Source organism: Miscanthus floridulus, chromosome 3, assembly GCF_019320115.1.
Source record: "Miscanthus floridulus cultivar M001 chromosome 3, ASM1932011v1, whole genome shotgun sequence".
Lineage (NCBI taxonomy): Eukaryota > Viridiplantae > Streptophyta > Magnoliopsida > Poales > Poaceae > Miscanthus > Miscanthus floridulus.
The window spans coordinates 42,713,365-42,732,634 of record NC_089582.1 but is presented as its reverse complement, the minus strand read 5'-3'; the positions used below and the strand labels follow the sequence as shown (position 1 = coordinate 42,732,634).

The 19,270-nt window shown below is 51.8% G+C and overlaps 3 protein-coding genes across 4 annotated transcripts; 1 reads left to right on the top strand and 2 right to left on the bottom strand.

Annotated features, from left to right (window-relative positions):
• Nucleotides 1-329: 329 nt before the first annotated feature.
• Nucleotides 330-2,991, top strand: LOC136545564 (zinc transporter 8-like). Its single transcript, XM_066537571.1, has 3 exons — nucleotides 330-1,137; nucleotides 1,480-1,629; nucleotides 2,490-2,991. The coding sequence occupies exons 1-3, from the start codon at nucleotides 415-417 to the stop codon at nucleotides 2,793-2,795; spliced, it is 1,179 nt and encodes a 392-aa protein (XP_066393668.1). The 5' UTR covers nucleotides 330-414; the 3' UTR covers nucleotides 2,796-2,991.
• Nucleotides 2,992-5,119: 2,128 nt separating this feature from the next.
• Nucleotides 5,120-8,938, bottom strand: LOC136545562 (cadmium/zinc-transporting ATPase HMA3-like). 2 transcript variants are annotated; one of them, XM_066537569.1, is made up of 6 exons: nucleotides 8,495-8,938; nucleotides 7,730-8,344; nucleotides 7,516-7,653; nucleotides 7,068-7,395; nucleotides 6,734-6,939; nucleotides 5,120-6,642 (listed from the first exon to the last, which is right to left on the bottom strand). In XM_066537569.1, the coding sequence occupies exons 1-6, from the start codon at nucleotides 8,754-8,756 to the stop codon at nucleotides 5,363-5,365; spliced, it is 2,829 nt and encodes a 942-aa protein (XP_066393666.1). In that variant the 5' UTR covers nucleotides 8,757-8,938; the 3' UTR covers nucleotides 5,120-5,362. The 2 variants fall into 2 exon arrangements, with proteins under 2 accessions (XP_066393666.1, XP_066393667.1); XM_066537570.1 differs by having other exon boundaries at nucleotides 5,121-6,642; nucleotides 7,730-8,339; nucleotides 8,495-8,621.
• Nucleotides 8,939-11,471: 2,533 nt separating this feature from the next.
• LOC136545561 (cadmium/zinc-transporting ATPase HMA3-like) lies at nucleotides 11,472-15,336 on the bottom strand. The gene is made up of 6 exons (XM_066537568.1): nucleotides 14,791-15,336; nucleotides 14,076-14,684; nucleotides 13,837-13,974; nucleotides 13,421-13,748; nucleotides 12,963-13,165; nucleotides 11,472-12,850 (listed from the first exon to the last, which is right to left on the bottom strand). Exons 1-6 carry the CDS (start codon nucleotides 15,080-15,082, stop codon nucleotides 11,739-11,741), a joined length of 2,682 nt encoding a protein of 893 aa, XP_066393665.1. The 5' UTR covers nucleotides 15,083-15,336; the 3' UTR covers nucleotides 11,472-11,738.
• Nucleotides 15,337-19,270: the final 3,934 nt, after the last annotated feature.

Genomic DNA, 19,270 nt, shown 5'->3' with positions numbered 1-19,270 from the left:
AGCACCTTTGCCAATATCAGAACCAAACAGGCCCTACGTGTCAGTGCCTAGATGTCAGGTGTTCATCCACTGCTGCAGCCTGCACGGCAGAGGCTATACATGTCGCCACCGCGCTTCTATCTCTCATTTGCCGGTAATTTCCTCCCAACAACCAGAAGATCTCCAGGAAACCTCGTACTTCGCACTGTTATTTCTCATGCCTGTCGTCATCGTGTCACAGTCGTTTCTTAATTAAATAACGCGATTAAAGCCCTAATTGAATCTACGAGCTGAAACCACGACGGCCCGCCTCCTCCGCCCCCTATATGAGACCAGCCACGTAGCTGGCTGCGACTGCGAGCTCTCCTCCCTTGTACCTCCTCCTCCGCCTCGCGTCGTCGACGCACCACCTGTAGGTACGCTCCACTGCCGGCCATGAGGTCGTCACGCGCCGTGCACGTCTTCGCCTTGGCCGCCGTGCCGCTGCTCCTCCTCGCGTCCGCCGCGCGCGCCGACGACGACGGCGGGTGCGGTGCCGACGGCGCGGCGTCGCAGGGCGCCGACCGCGCGCGCGCCAAGGCGCTCAAGATCGCGGCGTTCTTCTCTATCCTGGTGTGCGGCGCGCTGGGCTGCTGCCTGCCCGTGCTGGGCCGCCGCGTGCCGGCGCTGCGTGCCGACGGGGACGTCTTCTTCCTCGTCAAGGCGTTCGCGGCGGGGGTCATCCTCGCCACCGGGTTCATCCACATCCTCCCCGACGCGTTCGAGAAGCTCAACTCTGAGTGCCTCTCTGGCGGGCCGTGGAAGAGCTTCCCGTTCGCGGGGTTCGGGGCCATGGTCGGCGCCATCGGCACGCTCGTCGTCGACACCGTCGCCACGGGCTACTTCACCCGCGTCCACTTCAAGAACAGCGCCGGCGCCGGCGCCGGCGCCGAGGCCGTGAGCGGCGCCGCCGTTGGGGACGAGGAGAAGCAGCAGTCGGCCGTGGCGTCGGCGGCGCCGCACGTTGACCACGACCACGACCACGACCACGACGGGCATGTGCACATGCACACGCACGCGACGCACGGCCACGCGCACGGCTCCTCGGCGATCGTCGCCGCCGTCGGCGGCGCCGAGGGCGACAAGGAGCACGCGCTGCGCCACCGGGTCATCGCGCAGGTAATTAGTTACTTTTTCATCGGGTTAATCGTGAGTTGCGTAACAGCTGTATTTAACCATGCATTTATTTATCATCACTGACTGAACACTAGAGGAGTTCATTTTGATGAAACACTAGAGGAGTTCATCAATACTGAAATAGATCAAAACTTAGAAGGAATGCATACCTTGTAGGAGTATATATGTAATTTCTCTAAAATATGGCCCACGGTACATTAGTGATTAATAATACGGCTAGAATTTAGTTTTGATATAAAAATTGGGTAAATATTAACTGCAAAGAAAACACAACGACATGGAAATTGAAACTTTTTTGACCAACAATGTCGATTGATTTTGTAGGTTCTTGAGCTTGGCATTGTGGTTCACTCAGTGATCATCGGCATCTCCCTTGGCGCGTCCGAAGACCCGAGCACCATTAAGCCTCTGGTGGTCGCCTTGAGCTTCCACCAAATGTTCGAGGGCATGGGTCTTGGCGGCTGCATCGTTCAGGTACTTAATCATCATCATCATATCATACTGCGTCTGCTTAGGTTTCGGGTTTTGTTTATTCGTGATGTGGTGTCACACGACAACAACGCCGGCCACAGGCATCCGAAATCGGACGCCTAGAAGGCTTGCATGGCCAAATAACTTTTTCGGTCCATGAAGCAAAAGAGCCCCTACCTCTCCCCACACCTTAGCGTCCATCTTCATATAATACCCTACATTTGATTTTTTTCCCCCCAAATGACACTTGTGTTATTAAAACCTAAAAGGAGAAAGAAAATGTACATCTATATGCAACGGTCCGTACGGGTTAGTTTTTTATATGGTTGATGAAAAGAATATAGCACTTTATCACTTTGAAAATCTGTCTGATCTGCTGCCATGATTTGTGTTGGGTAAGAAAGGAGAGGTGATAGATGAATATATGGATTGCACTAAAGCTAAGCATGATTTGATATCCTTAACCGTGAGCCCCTGCCGCCGCTACCTTTTGTGAGAACAAAGTACCAAAGCACTGCACTTCGGGTGGTTCCGAGACATGCGGTGCACAAAGTTAGGAGCTCCACTTGCTTGGATTCCCGTTCTGAAAACTAGGATCTTTTATCCGTGAATCTACAAATGTAGCCAAGCAGCAGTGAGTGCAGTACTCTGCACTTTAGCTTAAAAAAACTATGGTTTCTATCCTTTTTTTCCCTTTTGCTTCAAGCATTTCGGAGAAGAACATATTATATTGGTACTCGGAGATAGAAAATTCGCCCTTAAGAAAATATGCCCCCCACGTGCATGCAACGACCAACGACATATGCCCTTTGAGTATTAATTTGTTCCAAGTATAATTAATTAAACTGTTGGTTTCTACGCAGGCCAAGTTCAAACTGCGGTCGATCGTGACCATGGTCCTCTTCTTCTGCCTGACGACGCCGGTGGGCATCCTGGTCGGCATCGGGATCTCGTCCGTGTACAACGAGGACAGCCCCAAGGCGCTGATCGTGGAGGGGATCCTCAACTCGGTGGCGGCGGGGATCCTCATCTACATGGCGCTCGTCGACCTCCTCGCCGAGGACTTCATGAACCCCAAGGTGCAGAGCAGGGGGAAGCTGCAGCTCGGCATCAACGTCTCCATGCTCGTCGGCGCCGGCCTCATGTCCATGCTAGCCAAATGGGCCTGATTAGTCTCTATCGAATTTTGTTCTATCGTCAGAGAGGAGTTGTTTAGAGTAATTAATTGGCTGGTTCGTATTGTCGCTGGTTCGTGAAGAAGTACTGCTGGCTGGTTTGTGTGAGAGAAAAATACTGTTCCGACTGAAAATTTACGATACCATAACCAAACGAACAGGCTGAAGGAATATATATAGTGTTTCTCCCGTTCTCTTCCAATATTTTATTTTTTTAGTTGCTGCAACTGTTTGGAGAGGCACGGCATTATTGAGAAACGAAGACAGCAACTGTGGCCTGCTCTATCTTTTTCCTGAACCGATCGCAGTCTGGATGCATACGCTTCTTCTCAGCCGGGTTGGTTGCCAAGATTTTCTTGAAGCAGCAATGTCGACACACTGTCGCCACCCTTTGTTTGTTACCGACGGTACGCATGGCGCCTGACTTCTTTGACAAGGAGTACACCAAAACTTTGACAAAGAGTACACCAAAATAATGTACTGTAATGTCTAAAATGAATATGCACGTCCCGCTTATCGAGAAGCCAAACTTCTTTTAAGTTTAACAAAGTATATATAAAATAATAATATTAATATTTTGTATACGTTACTTAAAAATATTTGACAACTAATTTAATAATATTTATTAAACATCATAAATATTAATATTTTTATATTTGGTAAAACTTAGAAAAGTTTGATTTTTCGATAAGCGAAATGTGTGCTTATTTTGGGGGAGTCAACTGTTGGATGATATGGAACACATGTCCTTGTAGGCAAAATAAACACGGCATACGAGGCGTGTACCCAAGAGTCTAAATTGATATTTCATTACATGATCAATGCCAATGTAATAATATGTTACCCTCCCCTGATTCTATTACTCGCACGATGTAAATATAACTTTTTTTAGATAATAATTAATGGGAAGATGTAAATATCACTTTATAAGTATCAAAGTCGCCGTGGTGTCTTTCCCTCAAACCTTTGGAATCTGAATCTCGTCAAAGAATGTCGACACCCTAGGAGATGGAAACCTGTTGTTGTTAGATCACTGTGGTTGCCTGTGGTGCTTCACGGCTCAGTGGGCTCACGCGCATCGCGCCCTACTTCTTTGACGACTTTGGCACGCAAGGCTCAACTTCGTCGAAGAAATAAAAATGGCAGTTTTTGAAAGGAAGAGATCGAAGTGGAATAACGACTTTCAGATACATAAATATATATGCTGTATTGTGCCTGTATCTGTATGACTGTATGTATGAACTGCTATATTCCCTTGACTTTGACGGAGGACTTGTGACTTTAACCAGCAACCGAATTCGTCGCCATCACCACAGTCCACAGAACAGATGCCGCCGACGCCGGCCGAAATGCCTCTTGCTGAGCTGGTGAATCCATCACCATCACCACAGTGCAATTCAATCAGCTACCAAGTTCATTATAGCCTCCAATATTTCGTGCGTGTTGTGCATGTGTGTCGCCATGTTGCCACCGCAACTGAAACTGAAAGGAGGGAACGAGACCGTATTACAGAAGAGAATTTCTTTTACACGGCAGGTCGCGCTCGGAGCCGAGCGCACAACGCCCGCTCCCACGCTGGAGAGGACGAAGAACACGGCGGCCGCGACACGGTGGTGGAGGCGGCGAGACGGCGGCAGGGCGGAGCGGAAGGAGAAGGCAGTTGGGCGGGGCTAGCGGCGGGGGCGTCGCGACGAAGGTCGTCGGCGAGCCCTAGGATTAGGGGAGGACGGGGTCAGGGGCAAGGGCGAGAGGCGGGTGCCACCGGGCGCCGGTGGTGGGGGCGGGGTTGAGGACGAGGATGGCGGAGGCGTCGCAACGGAGATTAGGAGAGAACGGGATCGAGAGGCGGGGACAAGAATTGGACAGCGCGGTGAGGTAGCGGGAACCGCCGGCCACCACTAGGGGGGGGAGGGGGAGGCGCGGTCAAGGTCAAAGACGACGACTGGAGTGAAAACGGGGATGAGGCGGCAGGGTTGCGGGTTCCTAAAACAAGCGACCGGTCGCGCCTTACGGTGGTCCATTACAGAGTGCCCAGCGGAGGTGAAAATTCAACGGGGCCTCGTTCACTTTGTAAAAAAATTGAATCCGATGAATAGTACTATTTTCGTCTTATTTGATAAATATTGTCCAATCGTGGACCAACCAGGCTCAAAAGATTCATCTCATGATTTCCAACTAAACTGTGTAATTAGTTATTTTTTTTACCTACATTTAATACTCCATGCAAGCGGCTAAAAATTGATGTGATGGAGAGAGAGTAAAAAAACTTGGAATTTGGATGGCATCTAAACAAGGCGCGGGTGCTTCGTTTCACCCTGACATTTCATTTCAGAGGACACGCAATGCACAAGCTGACGACGGTGATGCAAAAAAAAACAACAAGAAGGCTGACAATGGACCAGCCACGTCACTGCCTCGTAAAGGCTACAAGAGCACTCTACGAAGTACAGTAGGACTCGTAATAGTAACAACTTCCTGTACAGGTGGTCATAGGATAGAGGAGTAATTTTCGATATACCAGGAGATCGATCGTATTCCACTAATGGTAGGTCAGTCAGCAGTCAGCACACGAGGGCTGAGATGGCGCCGCCGCCGTCTTTACCACCGGAGCCGTGGCAGCAAATGGCGTCCTTGGGAGAACCAGACCGACTCCTGGCCGTGCTGCAGCAGGGTGACCTCGCGCTGATGACGATGCACACCTCGTCTTCGCCGTGCGCTGCCGCGCAGCACGCGGCCGCCGCGGTGGCGGGGGAAGCACCGTGGCCGCTGCAGCATCCCCCGGCGGCGGCGTGCCCGTCCGCCTTCTCGTGACCGGCCGCGTCCTTCCGGTGCTCCACGGCCCGCCCCGGTCCCGGTATGGCGATCACCACGGCGTCCTCGGGCAGCGTGCTCTGCTTGTGGCAGCAACCGTGGCCGTCTTTACCGTGCTTGTGATCGCCTCCTGCGGCCTGCTGCGGCCTCGTCGCCACCGGCTTCATCGTCCCGCAGCACGCCTTGGGAGATTTGGTCGGCGTCGCGCAGCACGCCTTGGGAGACTTGGTCGGCGTCGAGCAGCACGCCTTGGGCGACTTGCACGCCGCCGTCGAGCAGCACGGCTTGGGCGCCTTGGGCGATGGCGTCCCGCAGCACGCCTTGGGCGACTTGTGCGCCGCCGTCCCGCAGCACGCCTTGGACGCCCCGCCGCCGCACCTCCGGCGCGCGCGGCCGGCGTCCCTCAGCAGCAGCATGCTGTGGAGCACGACGAGCAGGCAGGTGCCGACGTCGGCGAGCACGGCCACCCACAGCACGGGCCGCCACGCGACGGCGAGCGCCAGGACGGCGGCCTTGGCGCCGATGGAGGAGGCCACGTTCACGGCAATGATCCGCCGTGTGCGCCGCCCGAGCCTCACAGCCTTCGGCACCCTGAGGATGTCGCCGGACATGAGCGTGGCGTGGCTCGTCTCGATGGCCGCGGCCGACCCGGACAGGCCCATGGAGATGCCCACGTCCGCCGCGGCCAGCGCCGGCGCGTCGTTCATGCCGTCGCCCACCATCAGCGTCGCCCCGTGCCTCGTCTGCAGCTCTCGGATGAGCCGTACCTTGTCCTCCGGGAGGAGCCCCGCGTGGAGCTCCTCCAGGACGCCTCCGAGCTGCTCCTGCGCGTGCTTCGCCGCTCCGGCGCTGTCCCCGGTGAGCATCACTGACTTGATCCCCATTGATCTCAGCTGCAGGATCGCCTCGGCCGCCCCGGTTCTGCAGGTGTCGGAGAGCGAGAACTTCCCCACGAGGTCGCCGTCGCAGATCACGAGACCGATGGACACACCTTTCGTCAGACCATCTCCTTCTTGGTGGTGGTGGGCAGCTTATATGTGATGAAGTTTATTTCGTCATGCCAAGAATGTGTGAACAAAGCTCAATATTTCTGAAATTTACTTCATTAGTCAAGTCCTTACCATGTTGATGGCAGGAGGATCTTGCCATGATCCTTTCGTTTCCGATGTAGATTTGTCTCCCATTGATCTCCCCATAGATGCCCTCGCCATGATAGATAGAGGTTTCAGTGACGTCCTCCGGCTTCGGCTGTATAGATTTGGACTGAGCATAATCCACAAGTGCAGCAGCCATTGGATGGCTTGATTTGCTCTCAATGCTAGATACCCTGCAAGAAGAGTAAAATCCCCCAGAACCAGGAGAGCTTCATTAGTAACAGTTTAATTTACTGAAACAGTACACTGACAGCAGTTTAATCTACTGGGAGAGTAAATCTAACAGTATGCTAGTATATACCAGTAGAGCAGCTGGCTCATTTCAACCTTGTCCCCAACCACTTGGAACTCCTTGATGCTGAACTCTCCTCTGGTGATGGTCCCGGTCTTGTCGAAAGCGGCGACCCTGACCTCGCCGAGCGACTCAAGCACGTTGCCGCCCTTGATGAGGAGCCCCATCCGCGCCGCCCGCAGGAGCGCGCAGAAGGTGGCGACGGGCGTGGACAGCACCAGCGCGCACGGGCACGCGCTCACCAGCAGCACCAGGGACAGCCGGAACCAGTGCTCCAGGTCGCGGGCTCCCAGCAGCGCCGGCACGACGACCACCGCTGCCGCGAGGACCACCACGGCTGCACACGCAAAAAGAACAGCAACACTGCTTCTGCTGAACTGCTTATGCCAATTCTACTCTAGCACGCCTTTTTGAGACGGGCGGTCGTTTTCCGGAGGTGGTGACCGTGCGGGCGTACCAGGGGTGTAGTGCTTGGCGCACGAGTCGATGAGCCGCTGCGTCCTCGACCGGCTGTTCTGCGCCTCCTCCACCAGCCTCTCCATCTTCGCCACCGTCGAGTTCTCCGCCAGCGCCGTCGTCCTCACGGAGATGTAACCTGCGACATCACCTCATGGACATTGTTGTTGAAGCACGAAAAGAAAAACCAGATCGAAGGCTGCTGTTATCGTTACCGTCTAGGTTGATGGTGCCGGCCCAGACCTCGGACTGCGGCTGCTTCAGCACGGGGAAGGACTCGCCGGTGAGGCTGCTCTCGTCGACCTCGCTATGCCCGTCGACGACCACGCCGTCCACGGGGACGACGTTGCCGGCCCGGACCGCGACGACCGTGCCGACCGCGACGTCGCCCATGCCGACGATCTGCCCCGTCTCGGCGAGCACGACGGTCTTGGGCACCGTGGACATGAGGGACATCATCCCGGCGCTGGCCTTGGTGCACGCCAGCGTCTCCAGCCACTCGGCGACGGTGAAGAGGAACACGATGGCGCCCGCCTCCGTGTAGCTCCCGAGCGCCACGGCGCCCGCCACCGCGATGAGCATCAGGATGTTGATGTCCAGAGTCAGCTTGCCCGCCGCGGCGAACGCCCGCAGCAGCATGGGCTGGGACCCCACGCAGGCGGCAGCCACCGCCAGCCACCGCAGCGGAGGGAGCAGCGGCGCGAACAGCGACGCGGCGAGAAGGACGCCGCAGGCGATGATGAACGGGCTGGGCCAACGGCCGGCTGCGCCGGCGCTGCTGCCGTAGGCTCGAACGGAGGCCTCGAGACCCGCCTTGTTCAGAACCTTCACTGATCCGGAAAATGTGCAAACAGAGATTGACTAACTCCGATCCATCGTGCAAGAATTCGCATTTCGCGTAGAATGTGCAAGAGAGAGACGAGAGACGACAATGTAGGCAGGCGATCGATTGAGACGAGGGATTTTTTTTTTTTGGTTACCAATGTGGAACTGGGAGACGGCGGCGGTGTCGTGGTCGACGATGACGGTCCGGGACGGGACGACGACGGTGACCGCCCTCACGCCGTGGATGGGCGACAGGAGACGCTCGACGAGCGCCACCTCGGCGGTGCAGCAGATGCCCAGGACATCCAGGTACGTCTTCTCCCACTTGCCGGCCGCCTTCCCGCCGCAGCCGTGGCCCTCGTGGTGGTGGTGGTGACCGCCGCCCTTGGCCGCTGCCTCCACGGCCGATCCCGGCATCTCGGAGGGCCCCAGGGGCAAGGACCAAGGCGGGCGAGCGGAAACGCTAAACGACGTGCGCCCGCGGGGCCAGCCAAAAATTTAGCCACCGGCTGCTCCTTTATCCATGGCGTGTCCGGGTCCCGAGTTTTCAGGTCTCCCCCTTCAATTCCTATTTTGAGCGCTGCGCTTCTCTGGAGACCCGACTGATTTCCTTGTCTTCCGATGCTGCCTCTCTCTTTGCTCGTAATCAATCAATTCGCGGGTTTTCTCGGACCGGTGATGAGTCCTCTACCATCATGCGAATGCTCGGGGCGCATGCTACAGTCAAGTTTTTTTCAATCAAATTATATGAAATCTGATTTATTTAACCAACAGCAATTCAAAGAAATCCAGCTCCAAAGGTTGACATTATCACATAATAATCAGATCAACGGCTCCGCTGCTACAACGCTGCAGTCCACCATAGTCGAGCGGTTGGAGTGAGAAGACCAAGGAGCAGGTCGCGGTCTTGGGGACTTGGTCAGGTAGGCTTTGTGCCAAACTACCGAGGGGATACTAGACTTTGGGCCAAATCTACAGGATGATCCGCGGCCCACCACAGGGACCACACCGTAGCTCCGCCCCTGGATCAACTATCATAGATCAAATTATCAAGTGGCCCGTGCAAGCTACTCTCTCCGTCCTATCATTTTGAATAAGAACACGCTTAATTTGACTATGGTTTTTCTACTATAATGTATAAAAAAATCAATTAATATGCATAATTTTATAAGTTATCTTAATATCTTCGAACTAAACATCTTAGATGTTCACAAATCAAACATTGACACATTGTTTCCGAAAATTTTGCTACAATTTCCATGCTAAGCTTAATTTACGTAAGAACTCTTTTCTTTAATTTTAAAAAGTGAATCCTATGTATAAAAAAACTTAGAGGTAGTAGAAACTATTTAACCTAAGAATCATCTATGTTCAGCATTCACTCTTAGCTTTTTTGAGCCGTGAAAAAAAACTAATTTGAGCTATGTGTTGTAAAAAAGTTGTAAATTGTTTGGTTGAAACAGCTATGAAACATACCCATTCTCTCTGTCCTCCCTCGAAACAATTGTAAAACATCTCCCTATTTCCATCAACTCGAAAAACAAAAAGTCAAAAGCAAGGTTTAGACACATGTCCAACGAGACAACTAGGATAATGGCTCCATCATACCACAAAGGAACAAATCTGACTTGAAGGTAAGAGAAGGAAAAAGTAATAGCTTACAGGGTGGTAGTAGTACCTGCAAACCTGAGCATTTTGCGGGCCGGGCCAGGTTCAACATGGGCCTATCGGTGTTTGATGACCGACAACTCATCACGGGGTTACCCAGGACGATGATTGAAAGGCTTCGGCGTACGTAGAACTCGATAATAAACGCAAAAGAGACGAACGATTTATACTGGTTCGGGCCCTCGTGATCGAATAATAGCCTTTACGTCCAGTCAGCATGTAGCCTTTTACGTTGGATTAATTGGTCCGGGTCTGGACGGGTCGCCCGTGTTGTTTACGGTGTAAAACAATTAAAATAAATATTTTTTTTTTGAGCAGCGAGATATGTGCGCCTAGGCTCTGTTCACTAAGGTTTGTGGACGGTCCAAAACCCAGCGAGCTTGGGCCGAGCCCACAGGTAGGACGGGCTCAATTTGCTCAAGTCTACCTACTGAGATACCCATATTGCCTCAGGAGAGAGATACTCTTTCTACTCACCGGTGTGGCTTGCATTGTAGCATTACTACCTCAGTACCTCATGAGGAGGCAGCCCCCATGCAGGTAGCGAATGCTAGTGGCCTCAATCAAAAGTTAGCTGCCATGTAAATGGAAAAATAGTTGAAGTTGTCTTCTCTACATCGTAGGCTAGTCACTTTATCTGTTGCCGATATCACCATTTCTCTCTCTATGTAGGCATCTGCTGGCTCGCCTGCCTTTACTTTCTCACAATCAGTCTTAGCTTTTCTTCCAAAATAAGCAGTGGCTTGCACCATTTGTTAGTTGAAGCATCTGCATCCTTTGCAAGATGTTCTGACATGCAGCGGAGCCGCTATTCGAGATGACATGGATGATCTGCGCAGGGACTACAAGCCACGGTGGCACGTTGGAGAAGGCCTTAGTGGTTTGGGAATACATGTTATCTTCTCTCTCCTAAGATCACTACGGTTGTATACTTGTGTTGAGCATGGCCTAAGGGCCTCCCGAACACTTCATCCATGGCTGGGAGTCTCAACCTCCACATAAGCATGCATTGTCCAAGTCAGATAGATTGGTGGTCCCATATCCTGTCATAGTAGTTTGCGCATTGGGGAAAACAGCATCTCACCAAACAAAGTTGAGTTAGTTGAGAGGGAGGCACGAAGGACTCGCAAAGGAAGAGACAAAAAGCCAAATAAACTTTTCTTACATCACCAATAGTCTTTGTTGTGGGATTATTAACCCTGTTGGCTGTTGTATGTTCTCTTGTCCATGTGGATAGTAGTTCTGAGTTGAGACCAACAATCTTATTAGCTTGCGTTGGTTGTGCTCTAAGGTGCTACGAAAAGTAGTGGCTTCTAGAAAAACAACTTTATGTTCTATCTTTTTGATTGGCGTTTTACTTTTTAGCAGCAGAATCACTCTTCAGAAGATGAAGCACTATCTAAATATATACCTTGTTTTAATAGTACTCTAGTACCTAAAACTTTCTTCATGAATGAACACTACAAAATTTCCTAGGGGAAAAAAGAGACAAAAGCAGTTCCAAAAAGCTAAGGATTTGATCACTCCACAAATCCGAGTATAAATTACTGTACAAAATTAACTACACAAATGTCAACAGATTCGAGCTGCCCAGTCGCTATCTGAACACATGGTTGATCCACTGGTTAAGTTTTGCAGGTGTCGCATGAACAGTCAGTATTTCACCATCACTTCAGAGTTGGGATTGTATCCTGCACTTCAGGCTTGGGAGTGTATATAACTAGATATATCTCATTTACCACTAGAACAACACCTTGCATTGCATCCTTTCCCTGCCTTCTTAGGAGAATCACGGGCAGCTCCTCCACCTCCATTGCTGCAGCAGCTTGTCCTTGCGCTCACGCGGCCGTCTCCTTTGCCTTTGCCGCCACAGCATCCTCGTGGCGCGCAGTCCACGCTAGTCACCGTGGTGGGAGTAGCACAAGCTTCGCGGGCGGCGCTGCAACATCCGGTGGCGTCGCCTTTCGCCGTCGCCCGAGGATGCTTAGCGTCAGCAGACGGTATGTCGATCACCACTGCTGAGTGCTCCTGCTCAAACGGCTCGCTTGACTTCTGACAGCAACGGCAGCCTGCTTTACTCCCACCGCCTGGTCCCTGCTGAGAGCTCTCAGCCGCGGCGCCGCCGTTCGATGCTCCGTCGAGCTGGGACCTCATCGCCAGCGACCTCGCCGTCGCGCGGCACGCCTCGGGCTCCCCACCCCTCCTCCGCCAGCTGCCCGTGCCCGGCTCCCGCAGCAGCAGCATGCTGTGCAGCACGACGAGGAGGCACGTGCCGACGTCGGCGAGCACGGCCGCCCACAGCACGGGCCGCCACGCGACGGCCAGCGCGAGGACGGCGGCCTTGGCGCCCACAGAGACGACCACGTTGGCGGCGATGGTGGCGCGGGTGCGCCGCCCGAGCGCGACGGCCGCGGGCACCCTGAGGATGTCGCTGGACATGAGCGTGGCGTGGCTCGTCTCCATGGCGGCCGCGGACCCCGACAGGCCCATGGAGACGCCCACGTCCGCCGCGGCCAGCGCCGGCGCGTCGTTCATGCCGTCGCCCACCATCAGCGTCGGCCCCGCCCTCGCCTTGAGGCCGCCGACCAGCCCGACCTTGTCCGCCGGGAGGAGCTCCGAGTGGAGCTCCTCCAGGACGCCTCCGAGCTGCTGCTGTGCCCGCGTGGCCGCCGCCCTGCTGTCCCCTGTGAGCATCACCGACTTGATGCCCATTGATCTCAGCTCCCGGATCGCTTCTGCCGCGCCCGTCCTACAGTCGTCGGAGAGCGAAAACGCCCCCACGAGATCGCCGTCGACGATCACATACCCGATCGACGCGCCTTTGTGATCGTCCATTTCCGGACCTGTGTGCATATGACAGAGTTGAGGTCAGAGTTGTTGTCCAAGAATGTTTGCAAGTTCAGAGTTGTGTGAAACTTGTTCAAGTGTCAGCCTGTTTTTGGTTTCGACTACTACCTGTGTAACATGAGGACCTTGCCATGATCCTTCTGTTTCCAATGAAGATCTGTCTTCCATTTATCGCTCCGGAGATGCCCTCCCCAGGGTAGATACGGAATTCAGTCACGTTTTCCGGCTTGGGTTGGATGGATTTGGACTGGGAGTACTCAACAAGTGCCGTCGCCATTGGGTGGCTTGATTTGCTCTCAATGCTTGACACCCTGCAAGAAAGAAGTGATCACCCATCCATGACCTGCTAATCATCAAGTTCAGTTTAACAGAACTGACCCATGATCAAATCTTGGAATCTGACAAAATGTCACATTTACTCAGTAGTAATAGGTAGGTAGAAATTGCAGTATTGGAAGGATTGTCTCTGTTCTTTCAGTTGAAACTCTCTAGTTGTAAAAATTCTATTCTTTCAGTTGAAGTTCTCTACTAAATGGAAGGCTGAAGGGATAAGCCATCAGTCGTACCAGTAAAGAAGCTGGATCATATCAACCTTGTCCCCAACCACATGGAACCCATCGATGCTGAACTCCCCTTTGGTGACGGTCCCCGTCTTGTCGAACGCCGCGACCCTGATCTCGCCCAGCGATTCAAGAACGTCCCCGCCCTTGATGAGAACCCCCATCCTCGCCGCCCGCAGGAGCGCGCAGAACGTGGCGATCGGCGTCGACAGCACCAGCGCGCAGGGGCACGCGCTCACCAGCACGACCAAGGCTAGCTGAAACCACCGTTTCAGGTCTTGTGCTCGCAACAGCAGCGGCACAAGAGCCACGCTTGCTGCAAGAACAACCACAGCTGCAAACAAGAAACAACAATTCATCCTGCTGAAAAACACTGCCATCAGATCATGAAGCTGACGGTGTATGCCGTATGCGTCGCGTACCTGGGGTGTAGTACTTTGCGCATGAATCGACCAGCCGCTGCGTCTTGGACCGGCTGTTCTGCGCCGCCTCCACAAGCCTCTGCATCCTGGCCACTGTCGAGTTATCGGCCAGTGTTGTTGTCCTCACGGCTATGTAGCCTTCAGCATGAACGTCACAGTCTTGTTAGGATTCTGATCACCACAAACCGCATGGACATTTATTTTCCAAATGTAACAGAAAAAAAAACCGCGGCTTTTACCGTCCAGGTTCATGGTGCCGGCCCAGACCTCAGACGGCGGCAGCTTGGGCACGGGGAAGGACTCGCCGGTGAGGCTGCTCTCGTCGACCTCGCTCTGCCCGTCGACCACCACGCCGTCGACGGGCACGACCTCCCCGGCTCTAACCGCGACGACGGTGCCCACCCCGATGTCGCGCACGCTGACGACCTCCCCGGTCTCGGCGAGCACGACCCTGGGCGGGACCATGCTCATGAGCGACGACATCCCGGCGCTGGCCTTGGTGCACGCCAGCGTCTCCAGCCACTCCGCGGCGGTGAAGAGGAACACGATGGCGCCGGCCTCCGCGTAGTCCCCGAGCGCCGCGGCGCCGGCCACGGCGACGAGCATGAGCGCGTTGATGTCCAGGGCGAGCCCCGCGGCGAGCGCCCTGAGCAGCATCGGCGGCGCGCCCGCGCAGGCCGCCGCCAGGGCGAGCCAGCGCAGCGGAGGGAGCAGCGGCGCGAGCAGGGACGCCAGGAGGAGCGCGCCGCTGGCGACGACGTACGGGCTGGGCCAGCGCGCGACGACGCCGCTGCTACTGCCGTACGCGCGCACGGAGGCCTCCAGCCCCGCCTTGTTGAGAACCTTCACTGGTTGATGATCCGAGGCAGGGCAAGGGTGAGCCAACCAAGAATGTATATCTGCGCGGAGATATCGGAGGAGGAACGGGAAGAGACGCCGGTTAGGTTATATTACCGATGTGGGACTGGGAGACGGCGGCGGGGTCGTGCTCGACGACGACGGTGCGGGAGGGGACGACGACGGTGACCGCCCTCACGCCGTCGATCGGCTTCAGGAGCCGCTCCACGAGCGCCGCCTCCGTGGAGCAGCACACGCCCAGCACGTCCAGGTAAGTCTTCTCCCACTTGCCCCCCTTCCCGCTGCCGGCGCCAGCATCTCCGCTCCTCGCCGCCGCCGCCGCCGGCAGCAGCCTTTCCTCAAGCGCGGCGGCTTCAGGCTCCTTTGCCGGGCTGTCGCCACCCCCCATCGCCGTGGCTGCGCTCCTGGCCAGAATCGATCAAGGACAGCAGGAACGCGAGAGGTGAAAGGGAAGTCAACATAAGAACATATATATGGATAGATAGATGGCAGTTGGTGCGGGGAGCACGCAAAAATTCTCGCGGCACGCCAGCGACAGCCGACAACGACGGCGGCCACCGATAAGCGACAAGATTGGAGGGTCTGTGAGCCACTTCTGAATTCAGTATTGCGACAGGATCAGCGCTCGCGGACCGCGTTGTCCGACCGTTTCGCTGGCCCGGTGACGGATGGACTCGTTCCCTCCACCAAACCAAAACGGCGCGTTCAGGTTCGGATACCTCCGGTTCCGTTCCCGGATCTAAACAGGCTGGATAGGGGCGTGCCAATCTGACATGGACACGCTGATGTCATCGAGCCAATAATCAGTAGTGCTCGTGTACACAAAATGCCAATGGCCAATGCTGTGTGGTGTAGTACTATCTGTTGGAATAGATTCTTGCTGTAGTGCACGCAATGCATGTATCCCACACTTTTGACTTTTCATTTCAGACATACTTTTATGGATGGGCAAAGCGAGTTGTTAGCACCCGGACGTCATGCCCGCACAGCGAGCGAGCAAGCGTCCTAGCGCGTCGGGCAAGCGCCCAGTAGCAGGCACACGCATCCCATATGTGATACCAGATTTATTTTTAAAACATCCAGATGTAACAGTTGCAACATACAAAAGAAGACATAAAATTAACGTTTGAAACAAGCGTATGAAACACTTGCAAAAACGCCTGGAAACAATTGAAAAGCATTGGAACCATATGCACATCTAGATAAAACACTTGCAACATACGTATGAAACACTTGAAATATATGCTTGCAACATGCATGTAAATGCAACATCCATATCTACTTTTGTAACATCTAGTTAAACACTTGCAACATACGGCTGGAACAGATGAAATATTTGGAACATACATTTGAAACATACGTGCATAGCTATTGCAACAATCCGATCTACTTTTACAACATCGATATACAACACTTGCAACATACTTATGAAACACTTGAAACATACTCTTGCAACATGGGCTTTTAGCATAGCATCTACTTGCTGCTTGGACGAATGGAGGCTCGTTGACGCGGAGCTCAATGCCGCGGAGTGACGCAGGAGGGGAGATGCCAGCAGGCGGGCAGCTGCGTGGCCCCAGCGAGCAGCTGCGTGGCCACCGACGGGCGAGTGCGGTCCCCCGCGATACGGTGGTGGCGATAGCGTCGGTCGACTGCGATGCCCACGGTGAGCTTCCCCCACGCTAGGAAGGTGAGCGACGGGCGAGCGGCGAGGTGGAGTTGACCACGAAAGACGCTTGCGCACATTGAAAGAAGGCTACGACGGGGAGAAATGGGGAATCAACATTTTTTAGGGAGAAGCCAGGAGCAAGCTCCGTTTTGGGCTCCGGAAGCCCAGGAATGACACGTCCGGAGAGTTGGACGCCCTGACGAGAGCATTTTCGATGGCCAAATGGGCGGCATGGCCCTGGCACGGGCTCATTAGGCACTAGTGGAGTAACAGGCATGCCGTGCCACCCGACGTGCTCAGCGTAAGGCCTAAGCGGTGGCACTAGCAAGGTTAGCTATGTCGTGCCGGCTTGGTGAGCCTAATAGGCCGTTCCAAGACCATTCATCTCATTCTAGCTAAATAAAATAAAAAATCATAAAATTCACTGATCTTAAAGATCAATCACAAAGTCCAAATTCAAATAACCCCAAATCCATAAAAACAGAATTGGCCGCGGGGAACGGAAAGCATCGCTGCCGACCAGTCAGATCCGATCCCTGCACCGACACGCCCTCAGCAATGATTGGCGTGCAAAGTCGGCCCACTCGAGCGTGTGGCCTAGGTTCCGTCCATAGGTGAGTTTTTCTTTTTTTTCTATTTCGATTTCCTTTTTCTTTCCTTTCTACTATTTCTTTTCCTTTTTCTTTTCTCTTTTATTTTTTGTTGTGTTCAATTATTCTTGTCCTCTTTTATTTTTAAATTTTTCTTTCTTTTCATCTTTTATTCCTTTTTTATTTTTCTCTTCCTTTCTTCTATTTCTTTTTTCCTTTCCTTTCTTTTTTCATTTTTCTTTTTCGATGGTCTTTTATTATTCCTTTTGTTTCCTTTTTCTATTTTAATTTTTTATTGTATGCTTTCCTATTCTTTTTTCTTTCCTTTCATTCATTTATTTTTATTTTCTTTTTTTGTGGACTTTTGTCATTCTTTTCATTTTCTTTATTCATTTAATATTATTATTTTACTCTATTCATTTTTATTTCCTTTTATTTTTATTTTTCTTTTTTGTTTCCTTTCCTTGCTTCTATTTAGTTTTATTTTTCTTTATTTTTTGTTTTCTTATCTTTTTATTTTTTTAACATTTATACATTTTTAATTTCTTTTTTTTGATAGAATTAATAATTTTGTTTATTTCATTTTCTATTTTTCTATTTTATTCTTTTTTATTTTGTTTCTTTTCTTCTATTTATAATTTTATGTTTCACTTTTTTTATTTACTGTTACACGCTATGTTCATGTAGTATACATGTAATGTTTTATGATGTATTTTTTTATGTCCGCGAGTAAAATGTGACGTTCTATGATGTATTTTGTGATGTTCAATAAGCATACATTGATGTTCTAGGATATATTTTGTGATATTCGGTTGTATTTTTCTTCTTTTTATTTGACTTTAATTAATTGCTTCACTAATTCTATTATTTTATTTTACATTTTATGATATTTTATGATGTTCACGTAATATACAGATGATGTTCTATGCTATACTTTTGTGATGTTCGTGTAGTGTTAATGTGATGTTCTACGATGTATTTGTGATATTCGGTAGTATACATTGATGTTCTAGGAGATATTTTTGTGATGTTCGGTAGCTTTTTTCTTTTTTTTATTTGACTCTAATTGAAAGGACTTTGATGTCGCCTAAAAGGGGGTGAATAGGCCTGTTTAAAACAAAACTTAAACTTGCTGTTAGTATAGGTGTGCCACTACTGCTCCCAAGGTGCGGCACTGCCGCACTAAAAATGCAGCACTGCTGCACCTGTAGACAAGCTCAAACTATAATTCAAAAATTGCCCAAGGAATATTGGATCAGGTAAATTACTGAGCTTCCTGGGGTAGTGTTGAACCTATTCCACCACTTGAATCACAGCGGAAGCTTAAGCACAAGTAGATCGGGACCAAATCCTAGAATTACCACAAACACAAGTAAGGCAATGCAAATCACAAGAACACAAGTGAGACACCAATTTATCCCGTGGTTTAGCTCGCCACTAAGGCTTTCCTATGCCCACGTTGTTGAGGTTGCCACAAAGGCTTTGGGTCTCTTTCAACCCTTTCCTCATTCTCAAGTCTAGAGAATAAACTCTTGAGATGAGGGGTGATTTCACTAGCTGTTTGAGGTGATTACAAACCTCCCAGGGCTACCACATAAGTTGGCAAGCTCCACGGGCGACGCTCTAGCCGGCTAGGAGCAAGCTCCAAGAGTAACAAATACAATCCACCGGCTTGAACGCGAATCAAGTGCTCTAGGAGATGAAGAACAGTTGGGGCTGCTCTCTAATATAGTTTGGAGGCTCAAACTCTCTAGGATTTGGAAGGGAATCAAGGAGAGAAGCTTGATGGGCTCCAATGGTGAGTGAGGGAGAGAGAGCTGCTCTAATTGCACCTAGGAAGGAAATGGTCAATTTAAACTGATGACCATTATGGGAGAGAAGAGAAGGTATAAATGCCCTCTGCTCCCAATGGTCAGTTAAGTCGTGGTAGTGCCACAGCTGAACTGCGGCAGTGCCTCACCTGCCAGGCAGCATAAAAGATAGGATTGCAAAGCTTATTGTCTTAGCTAAGGTGTTAAGGATATTTGGTGGGTAAATGAGCACTTGGTTGCACATTAAAGCTTGTGCATTGTATCTCCCTTTATAGTATAGCTTTTCCTAAACTCAAATTCAAAATATCAAAGAATTTAAACACCTTTGAGTTGGTTACCGCATTCTTTTATAATTGGGGGCTCCACCATCGAATGTATTTCCTCATTCCCATTATACCTTGAGCATGTGACTTGAACCATTTTAACACATGTGAGTTCAATCCATGGCTTCAAGTCACTTCCACTAATGATTTGATCCTCAACACAATATGACTCCTCATAGCTCA

Bases quoted from the DNA above. Each gene is read 5' to 3' on its own strand.
- LOC136545561 (XM_066537568.1), bottom strand. From the start codon at position 15,082: ATGGGGGGTGGCGACAGCCCGGCAAAGGAGCCTGAAGCCGCCGCGCTT. The intron at 13,975-14,075 runs GTAAAAGCCGCG...TTCATGCTGAAG, and splicing joins CGGCACCATGAACCTGGACG to GCTACATAGCCGTGAGGACA. The intron at 13,166-13,420 runs GTACGACTGATG...TCTTTCTTGCAG, and splicing joins ATGATCCAGCTTCTTTACTG to GGTGTCAAGCATTGAGAGCA.
- LOC136545564 (XM_066537571.1), top strand. From the start codon at position 415: ATGAGGTCGTCACGCGCCGTGCACGTCTTCGCCTTGGCCGCCGTGCCG. The intron at 1,138-1,479 runs GTAATTAGTTAC...TTGATTTTGTAG, and splicing joins GCCACCGGGTCATCGCGCAG to GTTCTTGAGCTTGGCATTGT. The intron at 1,630-2,489 runs GTACTTAATCAT...GTTTCTACGCAG, and splicing joins TTGGCGGCTGCATCGTTCAG to GCCAAGTTCAAACTGCGGTC.
- LOC136545562 (XM_066537569.1), bottom strand. From the start codon at position 8,756: ATGCCGGGATCGGCCGTGGAGGCAGCGGCCAAGGGCGGCGGTCACCAC. The intron at 8,345-8,494 runs GTAACCAAAAAA...TTTCCGGATCAG, and splicing joins CGTCTCCCAGTTCCACATTG to TGAAGGTTCTGAACAAGGCG. The intron at 7,654-7,729 runs GTAACGATAACA...GTGATGTCGCAG, and splicing joins CGGCACCATCAACCTAGACG to GTTACATCTCCGTGAGGACG.